The sequence below is a fragment of the Orycteropus afer genome, unplaced genomic scaffold, assembly GCF_000298275.1.
Source record: "Orycteropus afer afer isolate SDZICR_OR568_19922 unplaced genomic scaffold, OryAfe1.0 scaffold00432, whole genome shotgun sequence".
In the NCBI taxonomy this organism is placed as follows: Eukaryota; Metazoa; Chordata; class Mammalia; order Tubulidentata; family Orycteropodidae; genus Orycteropus; species Orycteropus afer.
The window spans coordinates 1,152,693-1,175,601 of record NW_006922019.1 but is presented as its reverse complement, the minus strand read 5'-3'; the positions used below and the strand labels follow the sequence as shown (position 1 = coordinate 1,175,601).

Here is a 22,909-nt window from a genome sequence, read left to right as displayed (position 1 = left end):
ACTGAGTTGATTCTAACTCATAGCAATGCCCACTGGGTTTCTGAGGCAGTAAATCTTTATGGAAGTAGATTGCCCAGTCCTTCTGCAGAGTGGCTGGTGGTTTTGAACCACCAACCTTCTGGTAAGCGGTCAAATGCCTTAGGCACTGCATCAGCAGAGCTCCTTTTGCTTAATTAATAAATGTTCACTGATTCCCTTCCCTTTCACTGGCTACCAGCTCCTCTTGAAGAGGAAATACAAAAATATAAAAGGATCCAGTCTGCTCTGAGATTCTGAGCTTTAAAGATCTTCTCAACAGTGTAAGAGAATGTGCTCAAGTCCCAGTTCCATTTCTCACTAGCTCTGTGACAATGGACATAATTCCTTATCAGTAAATTGGGGTTAATAGCAGAATCAGGCTCATAAGATGGCTGGGAAGGTTAAATGTGATACTGTATATCACTTACTATGTATGTGTGCTTCCTGGCACACAATGCAAGAGTTCCTCTGGGCCAGCAGTTCTCAGAATCACTTAGAGGTCATATTGCTGGGCCCCACCTCAGAATTTCAGATTCAGAAGGCCTGGGAGAGACCCCACAATGTGCATTTCCAACAAGTGCCCAGGTAACCACATTTTGAGAACCACTGCTCTAAGGTATATGCTTAGAAGTAGAATTGCCCAAATGCTCTTTAGAGTGGTTGTACCAATTCACACTTCTGCCATCATCTTTTTAAAACATCATGCTGTTTCCAACTAATTTTCTAAACAAGAAAGGGACTAAAAAGCAAATTCACTGCTGTCAAGTCAATTCAACTCACAGCGACCCCTCCTTGGGTTTCTTAGGCACTATGCCACCAGAGCTCCCAGAAAGAGACCAGAAGTCCTTAATAAGGACCCCTATATATCAGAAATACAGCCATCCCATGCGATCCTCAGCTTCTATGACCATCAGATCAGAAGAACTAGATGGTGCCCAGTGTTCTGGTTACCTATTGCCGCTCTGACAAGAATATACCACAAATGGGATGGCCTTAACAAGCAAGAATTTATTCTCTTACACCTTGGAGGCTTTAAGTCCAAGTTCAAAGTGCCAGGCTCTAGGGGCTAGGTGAAAGCCTCTCAGCCCTGGGCTTCAGCTCTGCCTGTTGCTCCCAGCCCACTGAAGCTAGAAGCATCTCTTCACTCAGGCAGCTACTGGCTGCGAGGCTAACAAATAAAATGGCACAGTCCCAATGTTACCAAACCACATGGCAGGCCATTAACTTAAGTCCATTGTAAGTCCCAAGGTCAGCAGAGCATAGCAGGCTGCTGAGCAATGACACGGCTACATGCAGGGTCCAAGCATGCCATAGGCTAGAGACCATTCCCAAGGCTTCTCCTTATATACAGGAAGCAGACCACATACCCAAAGGCAGCTACTCAGCTGCTTGTGGTAGATCCCACCATGGAGTCGTTTGCCAGTCTCATCATGGGGACTAACTACCACCAGCTGCCCAGCCACTCAACCAGCCCCAGCCAAGCTGACACAAAAACATAACCTCCACACCCGGCTACCACTGTCAAATCACTCAGAAAGGGATCTATGCGGAAGATCCTGGATAAAGTAGGAGAACAATATGGAACAAAACTCAAAATTATAAAAACAACAACAACAACAACAAAAAAAACAGGTTTGCTGGTCTGACAGAGTCTAGCGAGACCCTCGAGACTATGGCTCCTACTTACCCTTCAGGTCTGGAACTGAACTCATTCCTGTGGCCTTCAGCCAAACAACAGACAGGCATATAGGGTGAACATTTACATCAGGCAGATACACTCCTTAGAGTGTTCAATCGGTCAATCTTGGGAGAACACAAAGGCAGTGTTTGCACAGGCAAACAGCTGGGGAATGCAATAAGAAAGAAGGGCACAGGGAGGAGGTAACGACAGGGAAGAAGTGGGAAGAGAGCTGTTACATTGTGGAAAATTGCACTCAATGTCATGAAACAAAATGTATATGAAGTGCTGCATGGAAATTGAATTTGCTCTGAAGCTTTCACCCAAATCACAATAAAAATTGAAAAAAAAAAAAATACAACCACCATCTCTAAACCATTTAGTGCTGACACGAAATTGTCCTTCCACCATGGAAACTGGGGTTTGTTAATTATAGATAATTTCTTACAATATGAAGATGGCACACAAAAGACACGCTACAGAAAACTTCAAAATAAAATTAGAAAGCCAAGAAAGTGAAGAATGATGTCTATCCCAAGGTACAATTTCTTCTCTCATTTTTCTCATTGATTGTAACAAGCATTATTCTAAATTATATAACTATTTAACAAATGACATTTAAGAACCTGAATTCTACCTTTACTTTTCTTTCACCCACTTTTTCTCTAAGGGAATTTTCTTATGGACAAACTTTAATGTTAGGTAAGCAGCTTGATTCAATACTACCACGTCTCCCTTGTAATTGCCAGTTAATAGCCCTTAATTAAGCCTTGCAGCACATTCTGAGTTTACTACTGTTGCAATCAACTGCAGAGAGTAAAACCAAGAAGCACCTTAGGAGCATGACTTGCCCAAGGTTGCACAATGAGTTGATGCAAAAAATCAGGGTTGCCACCCTCTACTTGGCAAATACAACTCCAAATATAGTATTTATTCTCATATATTCAGTTAGCCATCTTTTCTGGTTAACTTTGTGTTTTGAAAGATTATTAAAAACAAAATTTAGGGTCCCAAATAACTCCTGAAGGAGCTCTGGTGGCACACTGCCTAAGGCATTTGACTGCTAACCAGAAGGTTGGCAGTTCAAACCCACCAGCCACTCCACAGAAGGAAGACTGGGCAACCTACTTTCATAAAGATTTACTGCCTCAGAAACCCAAAGGGGGTCACTATGAGTCGGAATTGACTTGATGGCAGTGAGGTTTATTTATTTTTTTAAATAACTCCTATATTTATTCCTTGAATAATTTTAGCAAACCTTTTATTCCTTATAGAATTATGGATTTAAGAGGGTTTTCAAAAGAGTATTTAATCCAACCTCCTCATTTACTAATGGGAAAACTGAGGCCCAGAGGGGTTAAAATAATATCCCCCAGAGAAGCATACCCAGACCTGGCCCCTAGCCCCCCAGCCCCTCAACTCTTTTCTAGCATTCTTCCACAATCCTGGGATACCTGCTTACTTCCAAACTCCCATCCTTCTTCTGTGTTCACCAGGTCCTTCTAAATAACCCTTCTCCCTCTCTCTCTTTTGGGTGGCTTTCACAGCCGTTCAATGAAGTCAGAAGCTATATGAGATGCCGACAAATCAAAGATGCAAAGAAAAGAATATGTTTGGGGACATTTTCCTATTCAACAAAATACACTTGTTCTCCAAAAAGTTGTTCTACTTAGGTTAAAAAAGCAGTCTGTTTGCTATTTAAGATTACGAGAGTGAAAATAAAAATATATCCTTACGCAAAGGAAAAATGTCAATTCGGAAGACTCTGCTATTGTGTTGATCTGGTTCTTCAACGTAAGGTGAACTAGGAACTTGTCTCTGCAGCACTGCTATTTTGTTGTTCAGAGTGAAAAGCCAATGAACTCTTGGGACACTGCCAGAGAGGCCTGGGAAAAAAAGAAAGTCCTCAGATTTGTGAATAGCTGTTTGTATCTTGCTATGAATGCCCTGACCTGAACTGCATAGATAACATTAGCACTACTGACACGAGAAAATCTTTACTGGAGAGAGGAAGGGGCAACGTTTGAAGGGACTTTCAAAAGTCTACTAGAGAGATTTGTGAGTACCTTTCAAAACAGAAAAAAGGAAAAAGTCACATGTGGTCTCCTCTATACCCAGTCACTTGAAGGAAGGACTTAAATTGCAAAGAGTGAAGCTAAAGCCACAAAGAACACAGCCCTACCTAGTGTTCAAATACTGTCACTAACCCAATGTTACTTCCCACAGAATTTTCCACCCAAATGATCAGAAAGGGTAACTATTCCAAATGGCCACTGCTTGAGGAAGAAGAGAAAACACGGAACAGGGAGCTGGATGAAGCCTTGTTAATGATCTGCTGGTTGGACTGTGGTCTCTTGGAGAATATGCAATGTGGTGTCTTTTTTTTTAATTCCTTTGGCTTACACGGGGAAGAAAACGAGTTGTCTTTTGAATAAGTAAATGAATGGCTCAATCTTTGCATTTCAAAGGCTAGAGGCCCAAAGATTTGCTCACAGCTGTGCAGAGCCAGATAGTAGCCAGGTTTTCCAACTCCCAGTTCAGAGCTTTTTTATGTGGCTGGGATTTTTCCATCTATAAAAATTAAACCAATAAAGCTAAAATATTGTGATGGCTACACAACTCTGAATAGACTAAAAACAAATGGAATATGTGATACATGAATTATTATTTCAATAAAGCTGTTATTAAAAAAATAAAGGTACAATACCAAAAAACCTATGGTCATTGAGTCAATTCTGACTCATAGTGACCTGTAGGAAAGCACTGTTGTTGTTGTTATGTGCCATCGTCCAGTTGGACCCAACTCATAGGGACCACTCCTTGGGTTTCCGAGGAAGTATCACTACGGAAGTAGATTTACCCATCTTCCTTCCGAGGAGTGGCTGGTGGGTTTGAACCGCCAGCCTTCTGATTAGCAGTCAAGTGCCTTAGGCATTACTCTACCAGAGCTCCTCAAATCTACAATAGTAGCAAATGAAAGAAAATAAATCATAATGAACACGTTAGTTAAATTAAATTAAAATCTTCTAAGCAAAGTGGCAAAAATACTGCTGTATGTCAATATGAATGCTTTAAAACTTCAAAGCAAAATTATCTATATACCAAAAATAATGTGATATACAAAAATCCAAACTTATGTTAAATAAATCAGGGAAACAGCTATTAATGTTACTCTGGAGTTCTTCTGACTTAAAAAAAGATTGGCCAAAGTGTTCTTTTATACACAGGATTTTAAGTTTCATGGTTCTTTACTTCTTTATTCAGAAACTTAAGGCTGTACTACTAATAAAAATGTAGTATCTTTTCAATTATGACTGAAGTTTATGCAAAAGTATCATAAAAATTTAATTTACACTCTACTTTTCCAGAAATGTCCTTTATGTACCTTTTACAAATTTAAATTGCTAGTGATTGAGAAATTCTAATTCAACTGGCAATATACTGGACACTTTTGGAGCTTTAGACAATAAAATGTTATCTAACTCCTTTTAAAACACATACAAAAAATTCACACTCATAATTCTTAAGACCTTCACGCATTTTCCTTATCCAAGTGCTACCACCGTATCTTGGATTTGTTCCTTTATCAGGTTTGATTAATATTTGCTGCCACCTAGAGGTAAAAATAGTTTAAAGATAATTAACTGAGAATTCTCTGGAAGGGTGGACATGAAGCTGATGAATAGTGATTTCCACTGGAGAGGGAAACGGGGCATGATTTTTTTCTTCTTTATCTTGGGTATGTTCAACACCTTCAAATGATTTTTAAGATAGTCAGCTTAATTTTCTTGCTGCAAGGTTAGTAAGCCTAAGGGAGAGTTATTGGTATCAGTTACATTTTCTTTTCTCTAGATGAATTCCAAGTTAGGTGAGGAATGTAGTTTTACAAGATGTAACTATAGCTACTACTACCTGTCTCGTATTGCTATTTTGATTTTATAAGAATATATGTATGATATTTAGATAAAATCTGAGGTTATTTCCAGGGCTTAGAGTCTAAGATTTCATGGCATTTCAATTTCTAAAGCTTATTTCTTTTTTCAGGAGGAGCTCTGGTGGCGTAGTGCCTAAAGCACTTGACTGCTAACCAGAAGGCTGGCGGTTCAAACCCACCAGCTACTCCTCGGAAGGAAGGTTGGGCAATCTACTTCCGTAATGACACCGCCTTGGAAACCCAAGGAGGGGTCACGATGAATCAGATCCAACAAGCATAAAGCATAGTACAGAAAAGAGTACATTTTCACATTCATTTGATCTCTAAGTAACTCCGATATGTGCCAGGACAGAGAAGGCAAAGATGATCTGCTGAGTGTCACTAAGTGTCAGGCATTTCAGAACCCTTCTGGGGTCTGTGTCATTAGCCTCACTCTCAGATGAGGGTCTACCAGAGCTCAGGAAGACTGAGTCAGGGGTATAGGATCACACAACCAGGCAGTGTCTGAACTGGAATCCATATCTTAGGTCTGTCTGATTCTGAAACACCTGTGTTATTTCTAGCATTACTACTTTGGTTGCAACTTGTTGTACCTTTATGAAGAAGGCAGGGCAAGTATTCCTATTCCATTCTATAGCTAAATTAACTGAGATTCAGAAAGATAAAACAAGTCGCTCAAGTTCATATCAATAGCTAATAAATGGCAGGAATGGATATCCAGACTTCAAATCCCATGTTCATTACTCTTCCCATCAAGCTAATATTTTGTAAAGTACAAAAAAAAAAAAAAAACCCACTGGAAAGAAAATGCATACTTAACAAATTTTCAACTGCATTTATTTATTTAATTATGGGGTTTACTAGTTATCTACTCTAAAGAAATTCATTTATTTGGACATGAAATTATGTCAGTAAGCCTATTGCTTCTGGACTTCTAAAGAATATTTTTACTAAACAATTACCTCCAGTAAAATGCACAAGTCTTAAGGGTACAGCTTGAGAAATTTTTGCATATGCATATACCCATATAACCACCACCCAGATCCAGTGTTTCTAGATTTCCTGGACATTTTAATAAGGTACACTATTAAATTTTAAGCCCAGGTGTAAGGCAAAAGAATCTCAACAGCCCATAAAAAGATTTTTATGACATAAATCAAGTCAGTTAAGATTGTAGAAATCCCTAATATTTTTTTGCCATAACTGACTATAAAAGGAAGAGCATCAGAGTCACTGTGGGAGACGCTTGGGGACAATCCACATACCCTCCTATGGGGCTCTAGATCCTATGCTATCACAAGGAAGTATTTCTTTTTTGTGCCAAGTGCATGAGATTAGCTACTGTGACTATCTTCTGAAGTTCTTAAACTATGAAATAATCCTTTCTCATAAAATAGAAATGCCTGCAAAAAGGAAGAAACATGATATTTGCAAATACTTGTTAAAAGTGAGAGTCTCTTCCCACTTTTTTCCTGTTTAATGTTTCTATTAGAGACCAAGAAAAAGCCTAGTCTCCACAACATCCTTTAACTGTCCCAAATGAGGTAAAGTTATAGCTGATGTCACCACTGTCCTGAGGAGGATAATTTAATTAATGGCTACCTGGTTCATTCATTTACTCAACAAATATTTACTGACTGCTTACTATGTAGTGCCTAAGGCATTTGACTGCTAACCAGAAGGCTGGCGGTTCAAACCCACCAGCCACTCCTCGGAAGGAATGTTGGGCAATCTACTTCCGTAGTGATATCGCCTTGGAAACCCAAGGAGGGGTCGCTATGAGTTGGGGCCGACTCGACGGCACATAACAACAATGACACAATACTATGTGCCAGGCAGTATCCTCATGGCACTCACATCCTAGAAAAGAAGGTAATCTGCGTTATGCTGACAGAGGTTCCCTGACCCTTTGCCATCCTATCCCAGGCCAAGTAAATGGAATCTGAGCCTGATCAGTTCAGACAGTGTGGTGTAGTAAATTACATAGTGTGGCTTTTCCAGCCATAAGTCTTTGTAAACTCCATGATAGAATTTGCCATGAGAAACTGAGTAGCTCCTGATTGTTAAAGTTATCCACCTGGGGTATTTCTGTTGAGCATAGCACAAGTACTTTTCTGGGAAGTTCACTCTCTTTCGGGTGTATAGAATTCTGATGTTGGGATTGGTTATTTGGCCACTCTGCCAGACTCAAAAGGAGTCTCTCTGACTGCTGGCTGAAAAAGACGTGCTGCTGAGAGAAACATGCTCCTGAGAGACATGAGACACAAATGCTGCTGAGAAGAGACACGAGAGACATGCACTGCTGTGAGAAATGCAAGAGATACGCACTACTGAGAAAGACCTTGAGAGACACACACTGCTGGGAGAGAGACTGAGAGAAACTGTCAGCTGAGAGATGGCAGGCTGAGACTGAGTGTTGTTCTTGAACTTGAATTGTAGTCTGGTGCTTTCCTAATAAACCCCATAATCTGTGAGTTCTGTGTGGCCACTGCAGTGAATTATTGAACCCAGTAAAGAAGTGGTAGGTGCTGTGGGAGGAATGGTTGGTGTCAGGGTTGGTGAAAGGGCTACAGGGAGGCAGCATGTCTGGCCTCACAGGGATAGGCCTTGGGCTACTGATGGTGATTCTGTCTTTCTCTTTTAGGGTTAGAAGAGGTCAGAAGATGCAGCCTCTTTGCTTCTTTGGCAGAGAGTTAAAGAATCTTTAGGGAGAGGGCAAGAGTAGTGTGGGAAATAGCTGGATATTGTTTAGCAGTGGATTTTATAGGAAGCAGAGGAATCTAATGGGAGATAGATGGGGCAGTCTGCTTCCATGAAGATCTACAGCCTTGGAAACCCATTGGGACAGTTCTGCTCTATCCTACAGGGTTGCTATGAGTCAGAATTGACTTGATGTCAATGGGTTTGGTTTGGGTGAAAGAATTTAAACTTGTGGCTATTTCCTGAAGTCTTATCTTGTTGCAGTCTAAACAATCAAAGTAAGGCCTAGTTCAGAGAAGTGACCAAAAAAAAAAAAAAAAAAAACAGTTGCTATTGGGTTGACTGGCTTGATTTCAACTCCTGGTGACCCCAGGTGTGTCAGAGCAGAACTGTGCTCCACAGGGTTTTCTATGGCTGATTTTTCAGATGCAGGTTGCCAAGCCTTTCTTCTGAGATGCCTCTGGGTAGACTCAAACCACCAACCTTTTGGTTAACACCAAAGTACTTAACCCTGTGTGCCATTCAGGGACTCCAAACCAGTTGCTGTTGACTTGATTCTGATTCATGGTGACCTCATGTACAATTAATTGCACTCTATAAAGTTGTTTTTTTTTTTCTTTTTTACAACAATCACGCATTATTTATTTTAGAAAAATAGCTATTTCTGTTTTTTTTTTTTTTTTTTTATTGTGATTTGGGTGAAAATTTACAGAGCAAATTCACTTTCCATACAGCAGTTCACATATACTTTGTCTCATGACATTGACTACAATTTACCCCAATGCAACAGCTCCCCTCTCACTTCTTCCCCATAGTTACCTCTTTCCTATGTCCAGCCCTCCATGCACTCCTGCCCCCTGAGCTGTCTCCCTGTGCATAAGCAGCCCTTCTTTCTCCCCTGATTGTTCTCTCCAAGGAGTGTATCTCCCTCAGGTAAATGTTCAACTCATATGCCTGTCTTTTGTTTGGCTGGAAGCCACAGGTGTGGGTTCATTAATTGCACTCCATAGAGTTTTAAATGGCTGTGATCTTTCAGTCCTCATAAGAAAGGTATGGCGATCTACTGCCTAAAGCTCACAGTCATTGAAAACTCTATGGAGCACAGTTCTACTCTAAAACACATGGGGTCGCCATGAGTTCAAACTGATTCAATGGCAACTGGGTTTTTATTGTTTTCTTTCAAGGGTGCCTCTGGGTAGGCTTGTAACTGTCAATCTTTCATCTGGTAGGTAGACCCTTAACTGTGCCACCTAGGGTCCCCTCAGAAAGGGGAGGCATCCTTAATGTGGCAGCCCACAAAGCACTTACCGGTTTTTGGAGTCGTCCAGCAATATACAGGTTATTCCAGGTAAGGAGATCCTCAATCAGAATACTAGTGCTAATAACCCCATACTTGATAAGCTAGAAAAGAAAAGAAATGGGCATGGAAAAGAGCAAACTACTACACTGTAATGTAGGCACTCTAAAAAATAAAAGGAAACAGATCAAATTCCTACCCAGAGTAGTACCTTGATTTCCAAAGCCACTTAAAATGCCTACTTTGTAGAAACTAGGGCTTTGAACCAGTTCAGATATTGCCAACATAGTGAAATCAGAACAGACTCAAATTTGTAAAATGTGGGTACACCAGAACAACAATCAGAACAACAATTGTGGGTCAAAGTCTGCAATCAAAGACTTGGAAGAGGCAGAGTGAGCCCTTTCAGGAGCCTGATGTAGGAGATCGGATTATTGCCAGCACTATGGAGAATGCCACACGTTCAAAGTGGCAAGGTCGGCCACCATCTTCGAGCCAGGCACCAGCTTCTGACTGTGCTGGTCAAGATATTTGGTTGCTATACAACACACTTGGTACCCTTGTTTTCTAATAGGGAGATTAAGTTTCCAGCAGGGCATCGACCCATAATTTTTCCTGGTTATTGTTCTGGTACACTCACATTTTACATTTGGGTTTGTACTAATGTCACTTTGTTGGCTATGATTGAATTGGGAAGAACTGGTTCAAAGCCCTGGTAAAAACACACATCTCCACCAAAACCATTTACACATGTTTTGTACCCAAGACAGACCTGGCTCTTCAGGTATGTGAGGTGTTGGTGTTGTTGTTGTTATTTGCGGTCGAGTCAGACCCAACTCATAGTGACCCCTCCGTGGGTTTCTGAGACAGTATCACTATGGAAGTAGATTGCCCAACCTTCCTTCCAAGGAGTGGCTGGTGGGTTTGAACCGCCAGCCTTCCGGTTAGCAGTCAAGTGCCTTAGGCACTACGGTGAGGTGAGTTGATCACTATGCTAATGATGTTAAAGGCTGAATGGCTTTTAGAGGCTAACTAGTATTGGTCCTCCAGGAATCAGTATTTAAAAAAAACAACAAAAAAACTGTTCCTTCACCACAGATAAACTGAGAAGCAATGATGTAGTTCAGTCTCCTCATTTGGGAAATAAGAAACCCAAGGCCGAGATAGAACACATAATATGCCCAAGGTGACACTATTAGTAGCAGAGCCAAAATCAGGTCTCAGAATTTTAGTCTGGTCTTCCAACATTGTTTTTTACCACCAGGTACAAGAAATTTTCATCAATTAAAAGTTTTCACTGATATCCGTTACATAGTGAATTTCTCTCTTGCTATTGAGTATTTCAAATATTTTATAATTAAAAAACAACATCCTAAAAGAAAACCTCTTTATCAGTGCTAAACACATGGTCATGCTCACTTTAATAGGAAACTGACAAATTCTGGATGTAATTCTTCCAGGTCACAGAATCCCATTTGCATCAGCAAATGCCTCTGGACCCACTGTGATGAGCTCCGATATCCAAACACCATTTTCACGCTGCACATATCTAAAAAGTAGCTAAAGAATTTCAATTAAAAAGTACTGTCCCTTTGGCATATAATTATGCCTAAACCTTTGGTTACTGGAGCTTATAATACTGTTTGAAAACTACTAATTAGAATAGGCTCAGTATAATATTTATCATGGAGAAAGAACAAACCTACATGTCTTGTGTGACTAAAGTGGATGCAGAAGGCTGTGCTAAAAAGCTACCATATTCACTCCACTCTAGACTCAATACTGCAGAAATCCTTTCTTGGCTGCAGCCAAGTAATAACTAGGAGGCAATGGAAACATTACTGGGCTCTAAGTTCAAGGGGAGCATGATGGTTTATTTTATGTGGCAACCTGGTTAAGCTATGATTCCCAGTGCTTTGGGCAAGTAACTAGTTTAGTTGCTATTCCATAATGCAATGTAATATAATCACCTTCCATAAGGTAATCTAATGTAATCAGTTGAAAGGGGAGTTCTCTTAGGGTATGGTCTGTCTTTAGACCATAAATAGGTATTTTGGCATCTCTTTCTCTCTCTCTTCCCATCACCTGATCTTGGGACGAAAACTTGCAGAAGTCTTCAGCCTGCTGCCTGACCTACAGATTTGGGACTTGCCATCCCTTCACAATACTGTGAGCCAATCCTTTGAAGTAGATCAACCAATTTTTTTTCTATATATATATATATAGATAGATAGATAGATATATGTGTGTGTGTGTGTGTGTGTATAGATAGATAGATAGATATAGATACAGATATAGATATTTGGTTGCTATGCAACACACTTGGTACCCTTGTTTTCTAATAGGGAGATTAAGTTTCCAGCAGGGCATCAATCCATAATTTATACACACACACACACACACACAAACATATATATGTACATATACAACATATATACACACGCACACAGATACATAGTGAAAACTGTGAGTGCTAAAATTTGTTGGGACTGCCTTGTTTTTCCAGGTCTCACAAGTTTTCTGCCTTTGACAGGATGCAGTCTTACTACATTTCTGTTACTTTTTTTGTAGAAAATATCTTGAGTTTTCCTTCTCTGACAAGTTTCTACCTTACACAGGTTCCAGCTTTTGCAATTTTTACCATATATGCCTCACTAGTTCTGTTTCTCTAGAGAACCCTAAGACAGGAGGCCCATCACTTACTAGCTGCACAACCTCATGAAATCATTTCCTCACTGCAAACTTCAGTTTCATCATCTGCAAAATGCAGGTGGGGTAAGAGTGGACCACAACCAGAAAAAGCAAATATAGTAAAACCTGCAAAAGCCAGACCTGTGTAATATGGAAACTGGTCAGGAAGGACAACTCAGGTGTCTTCCACTAAAATGAGAAGTAGTAAAGAGGTAAGACTGCATCTTATCCAAGGCAGAAAATTTATGAGACCCCGAAAAACAAGGCAGATACATCAAATAGCTCTAACAGGTTTCACTGTACAAGGCCCACAACTATGCAGATATCATCAATCAACTACAGCACTCATTTCTACTCTTTGAAAATCCTTCTCAAGTCAATACTCTAACCTCCTTCTCTTCAAAGTGTGGTCCTTCAACGAGTAGCATCAGCATCACCTGGGAGCTTGTAAAACCTGCAGAATCTCAGGCTCCATCCCAAACCAACTGAGTCAGAAACTTTATTTTAACAAGACCCTCAAGTGACCTGTACGCACATCAAAGTGTGACTGTTCTAAGCCATTAGGAGCACTGATGAGAGCTAGGAAAGCCGGTGAAATCTGTATGTCATCCCTAGCCTAGCTAATCTCTAGGCAGCATCTACTTAGTCCCCATTGGTTCTCTTTGCAGCTCTTTATCCAAAGAACAGTCCCACAGTGTTCCTGCTGTCAGACAACCCATCTGCTGGGATCCATGCACCTTACCTGTTCTCTAACACCACTATTACTAAATTCTACCCACCAGCTAGCACCAAGAGGTTCCTATCATTTGGCCCCACATGCTGCTGACCACCTGTGATATCCTCCTTACTTCTAATTTCTTCCTAGGGATGTCTGCTCCTCTTTAGAGATATGATTAATCATCACTCTAACCTAAATGGGCTTGCCTATTCCTTCCACTGATCACACCAGTGGTTTTTAACAGATGAACCCCAGACCAGCAGCCTATGCATCACTGAGGAGCTTGTTAGAAATGCAGAATCTCAGGCCCCACCCCAGAAATCTGTGCTTCAAACAAGCACTCCAGGTGATTGTGATGCACACTAAAATCTGAGAACCACTTGGCCAAAGGCAAGCAGCTCTGGTGGCATAGTGGTTAAAGCATTCAGCTGCTAACCAAAAGCTCAGTGGTTTGAACCCACCAGCCACTCTGCAGGAGAAAGATGAAGCAGTCTGCTTCTGCAAAGATTTACAACCTTGGAAACTCTATGGGGCAGTTCTGCTCTGCCCTATAGGGTTGCAATGAGTCAAAATGGACTCAATGGCAGTGGGTTTGGGTTAAGACAAAAATAAAACAGTTAACACCCAACACCTTCTCATACTGCAATCCCAATCAAGGGAAGCTGAAAATTACAGTTACTACTCTGCCCCTGGGTTTAAGACATCCAGCAGGACCTTGAATATTTCGTGACTGCAAGAACACATATATTTAGCTAGTATTCTAGTAGCAAAAGTTAAGGGGTCTATGCAAGTCCCTATCCAAGTCAAGACAAAGGTCTACAGCCACTTACCCTACCATCAACCTTTATCAATGGATTGTAATAAACTCCAGCACCAAAGTTATTCTGGACAGCTGTGATAACCCTGGGTCCCAAAACTTTTAGGAAAGAATAATGGCTCCAATTTTTCTTCAAGTTCTTTGAGTGCCATCCAACAGGGTCATCTACTGTGAACACAAGGTCCAACATGGGATTCTGTGAAGAAAAGAGGATGATCTCAGTATTAATTCCTAGAACGATACCAAGATAAGAGTGGAAAACTGAGTCAAAATCTGCATGATGACTTTACAATTAATAGTCAGAAAACTTGAGATTCTCCTCAGAGATTTAAACAAGTCTTTGGAACTAAACTGAGCTTTGTTTTCATCAATACAAATAACAACAGCAAACATTCTCTTAACATGTATTATGTTATCCCAGGTATTCTTCTAAACACTTCATATATTGTGTAACAGGAACTCATTTTATCCTCAAAACACTATTACTATCCCCATTTTATAGGAAAGGAAACCAAGGCAGAGTAAGGTCCTTGCCCAAGGACACACAGGTAGTGAATGGCAGACCCAAGTAGTATGGGCCCAAATTCCGTGCACATAACCACTACTCTGTGCATGCAGCTACATGTAGCTAAGTATGCTCTACTTCTCTTCCATGTAGAAAAACTCTATGAAATATTACATAAAGGAAAGCAACTTATTTTAGCTCTTACAGATTCACTAAACACTCACTGAGCACTTAAAATGAGTTAGTCCCTCTGCTATGTCCTGGGCTAGGGGTAAAGAGCTGAGTCTATTAGGGGAGAATAGACATTTCAACTGTAAATTGCCTTAAGAGGATGTAAAATGCACTAACAACACTCAGAATGGGGCTGGGTCAGGAGAACTGAAAGGAGAAATTTTCCTAGAGATGATAAATCTGAGTCTTGAAGAACGTGCAACTGAATGACTACCACCTAGTACTTGGAGGAAGTACTAAGGGAAACACGGGGAGGGGGAGGGAATTCTGTTAGAGGAAACTGCTCCTGTGGATATGAGAACATCATCAGGCATGTTCTGGAAGCTACATTTCAGTTTATATGGCTGGGACAGAATACAAGCAAGGGAATTGTGAGACCATGGGGAGGCTGTTTGCCATGTTAAGAAACGTTCCCACAGAAGAGCTGAGTGGAGCAAGGAAGTCTAAAAGCATGGAAGCCTGATAGAGGTTACTGTAAGAACTCAAGAACTGAAAAATCAAAACCAAACTCACTGCCATAGACTCAATTCTGACTCATAGTGACCCCCACTGGGTTTCCAAGGCTGTAAATCTCTACAGAAGCAGATTGATTCTTCTGGTTAGCAGCCAAATGCCTTAACCACTACACCACCAGAGTTCCTTGAGAAATGAAAAGTTGTGCCAGGCACTAAGAGAAAGGTCTGATTTGAAATTTAGGCGTTAGAACCTCCAAGATTTCTTAAGTTGAATGTAGGGACTTAGGGTGAAGGTGAACGAAAGACCTTTTCCTGGAAAGAATGCCAGTCTGCAAAAAGGAGAAGCTTCACAGAAAACAAAGAGGTGACTATAGAATCAGGAGGCTCCAGCCTGCTCTGTTTCCTACCATGTGATCCACAAACCCCTGGTGATATTTAAGAAGATTTAGGGTGGGTCATGGGGAAACATAAAAAAATTTCTTTCTGTATTTATGTCACTGTTTTAGGAAAAACAACTAACACATTCAGCGTATGATTTCTCATAAATTATTGCCAATTTAAAGAAAAATATCAATGAAACAGTGTAAGTGGGAAACAGGATGTCCAAGAAAAACATGGATAGCCTCACCAAGAAACACTGCCATCAAGTCAGTTCTGACTCACAGCAACCTCCATTGGCTTTCCAAGGCCGTAAACGTTTATGGAAGCAAACCGTCTCATCTTTCTTCTACAGAGCAGCTGATAGATTCAAACCACCAACATTTCAGTTAGCAGCCAAATACCTTAACCACTACACCACCAGAGCGTCTTAGGAAATGAATAGGCAAACTTTAATTAGATGACAAAACTGCAGCCCAAGAATCCAAATCCAAAAGGTTCTTTTGCAATCTGTACCCTGAATTTTGCAGTCACAAGGAAATGTGTACCCTCACAGCTACTGGCATTGTTGGCCCTCAGCACTCTTAAGAATTAACAATGCTGTACCTAGTCCCAAGGAGCCTTGGTGGTACAGTTGTTAAAGCGCTCAATTGAATGAAAAGGTCGGGGATTCAAGCCCATCTGCTACTCTGTGGGAGAAAGATGAGGCAGTCAGCCTTTGTAAGATTTACAGCTTTGGAAACTTTATGGGGGCAGTTCTACTCTGTGCTATAAAGGGTGACCACCATGGGTTTGGTTTACCTACTCCCAAGTAAGCCCTTGTTACCAAAAAAAAAAAAAAAAAAAACAAACTCACTGCCATCCAGTCAATCCGACTCATAGCAACCCTTCCACGGAAGCAGATCGCCCAACCTTCCTTCTGAGGAGTAGCTGGTGGGTTTGAACCACCAGCCTTCTGGTTAGCAGTCAAATGCCTTAGGCACTACACCACCATAGCTCCTAGGTCCTTGTTAGATGTACTTAATATGAATAAATGTACTGGTAACCACCACCTTGTGCTGTCAATCACCTTCACTGCACCTGCCTTGGCCCTACCAAGCAGCAGTCTGTCAGCTTCCAGGAATCAACAGAACAATTTTGTATTTTCTTCTACAGGTATAGAAGTGACCCTCAAACTTGGCTGCACACTAGAATCACCTAGAAAGGTTTTTAAATTCCCGAAGCCCAGGGAAATTACATCAGAATCTCTAGATCAGTATTTTTTAAGCTCCTCAGAAAATCCCATCGTTTAACCAAGACTGAGCTGTTGTTGTCACATACCCTCGTGTGGGACACACTCATAGTGACCCCTCCTTGGGTTTCCGAGGCGGTAGCACTACGGAAATAGATTGCCCAACCTTCCTTCAAAGGAGTGGGTGGTGGATTTGAACCGCCAGCCTTCTGGTTAGCAGTCAAATGTCTTAGGCACTATGCCACCAGAGCTCCTCCTAAGACTGAGCTAGAACCTGTCCTTTTTTCCATCTTGCCTTTTCATCGCCTTTTGCCTCCGCCTAGTTGCATCTCTTGCTCTAACTCAAAGTGTACTCTTGTCCTTCAAAACTCAGCTCTCGCTCTCGATATACTAGTTAACACTTTGTAAAGTATGTACTTTGTTGTCACATGGAGTGCGCTGGGCCGGCAGGCCGCTCTAGGGCTGTGAAGCGATGGAAAGCAAAAAGTAACCCGTGAGGAACAGGCAGATTCCGGGCGTGGGGCTGAGCCAGAAGCTTCAGGGGGAGGGTCCGGCCTCACCTTCTGGTTTGCATTGGGCCCCGCCTGGCGGTACACCCCGGAGCCATAGGCGAAAGCGAGGCTCAGCTCCTCGGGGAAGTATGACAGGATCTTGCGGAAGGCCACCCCCGAACTCGGCAGCGATTGCAGCACCATGGGGCCGAGGTTCGGAGACATGGGACCCTTTAGCGGAACAGAGGACAATAGGGCGAGGTAGAGATACTGGGCAAAGAAATACTGGGGCAGGAGACTAAAAGTGGGGAAATGGAAGTCTGAGTACTGCCGGCATAGCAGGGACCTGTAGAGGAGAGAAAGAGGCCGTGGCACTGGCAAGGATTTAAGAAGGTCCAGCAGTCCTAACTAAGATTGGGAAATGCGAATGCCGAGGTAGGATCAGGGGTGGGGTTGGGAGGGTGGCTGTCGCGCCGGCCCTGTAGTTGCCTCTGGCCCTGCCTTTCGCACGCACACGCGCTTCAAAGAGACGGCGCTCGCCCGCATGTGGGGACGTTAGCGTCATAGTAACCCCTGGTGGTCGGAGGAGCGCACTGCATGCTGGCCGTGAGACTTGTTTGGGCAAATCATTGTTGTTATTTGCCTTGGAGTCGGACCGGCCTCACCAACGACCCCTCCTCGGGTTGCCGAGGCAGTATCACTACAGAAGTAGATTGCCCAACCTTCCTTCCGAGGAGTGGCTGGTGGTTTGAACCGCCATCCTTCTCGTTAGCAGTCAAATGCCTTAGACACTAGGCCACCAGATCTCCTCCCTAAAAGTCCTTTTTTCGTTCTTGCCTTCAATCACATGTAAGGAAATTATTACAAAGCCATGCGCATGCATTACAGACAATTTTAAAAAATTGAGATGAAATTCACATCACATAAAATTAACTATTTTAAAGTGTACAGTTCAGTGGCATTTAGTACATTCCAAAATTGCATTAGATTTTGAAGTTTTAGAAAAAGTCAAAATAAAAATCATACCCAATTCCACCATCTGGAAATAATGACCATTAAGATTTGGGTGTGTTTTCTTCTAATTAAAGGCTTTTTCAAATCAGGTGATAGGTATAAAAATATTCCATAGAGAGGTGCACAAGAAGTACAGAGAACAAAGATAAACAATTTTACACACACAATACTGCATTACCAGTAATACCAAATGTCAAGCTCAGTTGGCATAATATACTTCACAAAAACAATGTTCTACGACCTACTCTGGTGAGTACTGACTGGGGCCTTAGAAGCTTGCAAGTGACTATCTAGATGCAACAATTTTTCTCTCCTTGTCTGGATCAAATAATAATGAAGAAAACCAAAGAGGCATGGAAACAATTAGTCCAAGAGACTAGTGGACCATATGAGACCAGAAGAACTAGATGGTGCTGGGCTACCACTGTCAACCACTCGGAAAGGTATCAGAGCAGGAGACCCTGAATAGAGTGGGAGAACAATGTGGAGCAAAACTTAAAATCATAAAAAAGACCAGGCTTACTGGTCTGAGAGAGACTGGTGAGACCCTGAGACTGTGGCCCCTAGTTATACTTCAGGCCTGGAATTGAACTCTGTGACTCTCAGCCAAACAATATGCAAACCTACATGGTGAACAATTATGCCAGATAGGTACACACCTTAGAACCAACCATGGGAGATGAGAAGGACAACATTTGCACAGAGAGATAGCTCAGAGGGCAGGAATGCATGAGAAAAAAGGACACAGGAAAAATTAACCACAGGGAGGAAGTGGAAAGAGAGTTGTTATGTTGTAGGGATTGCAATCCATACCTTGAAACAAAATGTGTATGAACTGTTGAATAGAAAACAAATTTGCTCTACAAACTTTCACCCAAATTAAAAAAAAAAAAAAGTTCCTTACATGGGAAAGGACCACAGAGATATCCTCTGACATTTGTAATTCATTTTTTAATGTCTTGCATATTGATCTCACAAAGGGCACATAAAATGCACCTTTTGGAGGAAATGGGAGAAACTTGCTCTAGATCACACACCACTTGTCATGTAGTTTGACTTCTAGGACAGATACTTTTCAGCTACTCTTTCCTTCTTTGATGTACCCTGCCAAGAAAAAAATAATTAAAAACCAGTTGCTGTCGAGTTTATTCCAAATCACAGTGACCCATATAAGTCAGAACAGTGCTCCATAGAGTTTTCAATGGCTAAGTGTCTGGAAGTAGTTCACCTTTCTTCTGAGCACCTCTGGGTAGACTGAACCTCCAACCCTTTGGTTAGTAGGTAAATATATTAACCATTTACACTATTTGGGGACTCCAACAATAATGATAGGTGCTATTTAATTAAGCACTTACTGTGTCAAGCAATGATTTCTTTCTATCATTCTCAAAGCCCTATTTGGTGGTTAAGTTTGTGTGTCAACTTGGCTGGGCCTGGTTGAGTGGCTGGGCAGCTGAATGTAGTTATTCCCCATAGTGAGATTGGTAATTCACTCCATGGTGGAATCTATTGGAGTAGCTGAGTAGCTGCTTTGGGTATGTGGTCCGCTTCCAGTATATAAGAAACAGCTTTGGGAATTGTCTCTAGGTTATGGCATGCTTGAACCCTGCATGTAGCCAAGTCGTTGTTCAGCAGCCTGCCATGCTATGCCTATCCTGGGACTTTCAATGGACTTGAATTAATGGCCTGCCATGTGGTTTGGCAACATCAGGACTGTGCCTTTTTACTTGTCAACCTTGGGCTTGTCAGCTTCAGTAGGCAGCAGCTGTCTGAGAGAAGAAAAGCCTCTAGCTTCAGTGGGCCAGGAGCAGAAGGCAGAGCTGAAGCCCACGGTTGAGGGGCTTTCCCCCAGCCCCTAGAGCTTGGCACTTTGAACTCGGACTTAAAGCTTCCAAACTGTAAGAGAATAAACTCCTGTTTGTTAGAACCATCCCATTTGTATTACATTTCTGTTAGAGCACCACTAAGTAACCAGGACACCCTATGAGGCAGGTTCCCTAAGAGTATCATAACTTTTCACACGAAGAAACAGAGGTCCTGAGGATAAGCAAATATCCCAAAGTTACATAGTGAGAAAAGTAGTGAAGCCAGGATTTGAACCCAGGGCTACCAAACTCCAAAAGCCATGGAAACAATTAGTCCAAGTGATGGAAACAATTAATCCAGGTGACTGTTACACCATGCGATCCTCAGCCTATATGACATGAGACCAGAAGAACTAGATGGTAACTGCCTACCACTATTAACAACTCAGAGGGGGATCTATGTAGGAGATCCTGGGTAGAGTGGGAGAACAATGTGGAACAAAACTCAAAATCATTTTTTAAAAAAAGGGGAGGGGGGACCAGGTTTGCTGGTCTGACAGAGCCTGATAGAACCACTGAGACTATGGCTGCTAGCTGCCCTTCAGGTCTGGAATTGAACCCACTCCTGTGGTTTCCAGCCAAACAAAAGACAGGCATATGAGCTGAATATTTACATTAGGTAGAACATTTACATTGGAGAGAACAATCAGGGGAGAATAGAAGGGCTGTGTATGCATAAGGAGACAGCTCAGGTGGTGGGGAGCAGGAGTGCATGGAGGGAAGGACACAGGGAAGAGGTAACTATGCGGAGGAAGTGGGAGGGGAGCTATTGCATTGTGGTAAATTATGGTCAATGTCATGAGACAAAGTGTATGTGAGCTGCTGTATGGACAGTGAATTTGCTCTGTAAACTTTCACACAAATCACAATTGAAAGGAAAAAAAAAGGCCATCGTTTTTGTACCATGTTTTATTGCCTTCTAAAATGGGCAACTTGTGAGGCAGAGAGAAAAAAATAGAAAATAATTGAATCAATGGCAGTGGGTAAACCATCAGCCAAGGTTCAGAAGCAGTAGCAATAGCCAAAGGGACAACCAAGAGACCAGAATAAGGGAGGCAGAGAGAAATGCAGTACGTCTCAGTCTCCATATGTGAATATAGTCATGTTGGTTCATTCTGACTAAATATTTCCTTTGCCCCAGTTACCAGAAACTAGAGTGCATTCACCATGGGATTACATGGAAACCTTCTACCCAAAGACAGTGAGTAAATCCTGTTATCAGTAGGGTGGTATTTTTGGTTGGTTGGTTTGTTTTCCTTTTTCCCCTTAAGGAAATGATTTATCTTTGTTGGTTTATTTTCTGTTTGCAAAAGAAATTCATGCTCATAACACTTAAAACATTGCAGCAACATCTAATACTGTCCCCCAGAGGTAGCCACTGGTAATCTCTGGAACATATTCCTTGAGATATTTTTCTATGAATATCTTAATGTTAAAAACATTTTTTAAAAGTGCAATCATATGGAAGATACGATTTTGCACTTTGCTTTTTTCTCTTAACATATCAGTGACATGTCAGGATATCTATCTCATTCCGTTTGTTAGTGGCAAATTATTCTAAAATATGGATATTTCATAGTTTGTTTAAACAGTTTTATATTGCTGGATATAGATGACTTCCTGTTGTCCATGTGTGCAAACAATGTTACAGTGACCCTCCTTGTACATATACCTTTTTTTTGTGTGTGCAAGTATTGCCATAGGATAGATTCCTGGGTGTGGAATTGCTGGGTCTAAGTGTCAGCACGTTGCTAAACTCCCTTCCAACAGATTGTGCCAATTCTCATTCCCAACAGCTGTGCCCAGTCTTTAACATAAATGTAGATTCTGCAACGGTTCTCCATTTTTCTCCCTTACAGGCTCTCACACCTAATTATCAGTAATTTTCATTTTCACAAACACTTTCCCTCCTGATAATGCGAAACCACCAGCTGGAGCATTCCATCAGTTTCCTGCGTGCCTTTTGCTTTTCCTCAGAAAGAACCAGAAGCAATGTGGCTGAGAACACATTTGTATTCTTCAGTAGAAATCTCCCGTCCCTAGCAGTTCATCCGTTCCCTTTTAAATTATCATGGATTGCAAGTTAGAAACTATTAAAAAGCCCTAGTGTTCTATATAGGAGCTCTGGTAGCATAGCGCCTAACGCACTTGACTGCTAACCAGAAGGCTGGTGGTTCAAACCCACCAGCCGCTCCTCAGAAGGAAGGTTGGGCAGTCCTATTGTTAGAGCTCCATCGGCACTCAACGACCATGCCACACACCAGGGTACCTGACAGGAGATTTTATTAAGGAGGCAAAAGGTGCCTGTGCCGAGGAAGGACAGATGAAGAAGAGGAGGAAGAAGAGGAGAAGAGGAAGAAGAGAAGAAGAAAGAAAGAGGAAGAATAGAAGAAGAGAGAGAGGAAGAAGAGGAAGAGGAAGAAAGAAAGAGGAAGAATAGAAGAAGAGAGAGAGGAAGAAGAGAGAAAGAACAGGGGAGAGGGTGGTCTTATATAGACCTGGGGTTAGGAGGTTGTACATCAGAGCTGGGGGAAGAGGTCTTAACCTATCAGAGGCTATGTTGCCTTTTAAAATTTGCGCCTTCCAGGAAGCTCAGTTTTGACTTCCTTTAACTGACTTATGACCTTGGGCGGGGCAGCAGGGAATGAAGAAGAACCCGGAAGAGCCACGCAAGATGGCGTGGCATATCTCTAACACCTATTTCTGTAGTGATACTACCTTGGAAACCCAAGGAGGGGTCGCTATGAGTTGGGGCAGACTTGACAGCGTATAACAACAACAGTGTTCTATATAATCGCTTTAGGGTTCTCTTGGAAATCTCATACCAATAAAATGAAAACGTTAGCCAGCCATTTAAAAATATAGACAAATGCCACTTGATTTGAG

At 41.7% G+C, this 22,909-nt stretch overlaps 1 protein-coding gene across 1 annotated transcript in view; it reads right to left on the bottom strand.

Annotated features, from left to right (window-relative positions):
- Positions 1-17,348, bottom strand: part of TAMM41 (TAM41 mitochondrial translocator assembly and maintenance homolog) — a 99,972-nt gene extending 82,624 nt beyond the window's left edge. Inside the window, exons 1-3 of the mRNA XM_007954116.2 lie at positions 17,214-17,348; positions 13,867-14,049; positions 9,639-9,731 (exon numbers count right to left, since the gene is read on the bottom strand). Of these exons, the coding sequence (XP_007952307.1) occupies positions 9,639-9,731; positions 13,867-14,049; positions 17,214-17,348 (411 nt within the window). The remainder of the gene's footprint in view (positions 1-9,638; positions 9,732-13,866; positions 14,050-17,213) is intronic.
- Positions 17,349-22,909: the final 5,561 nt, after the last annotated feature.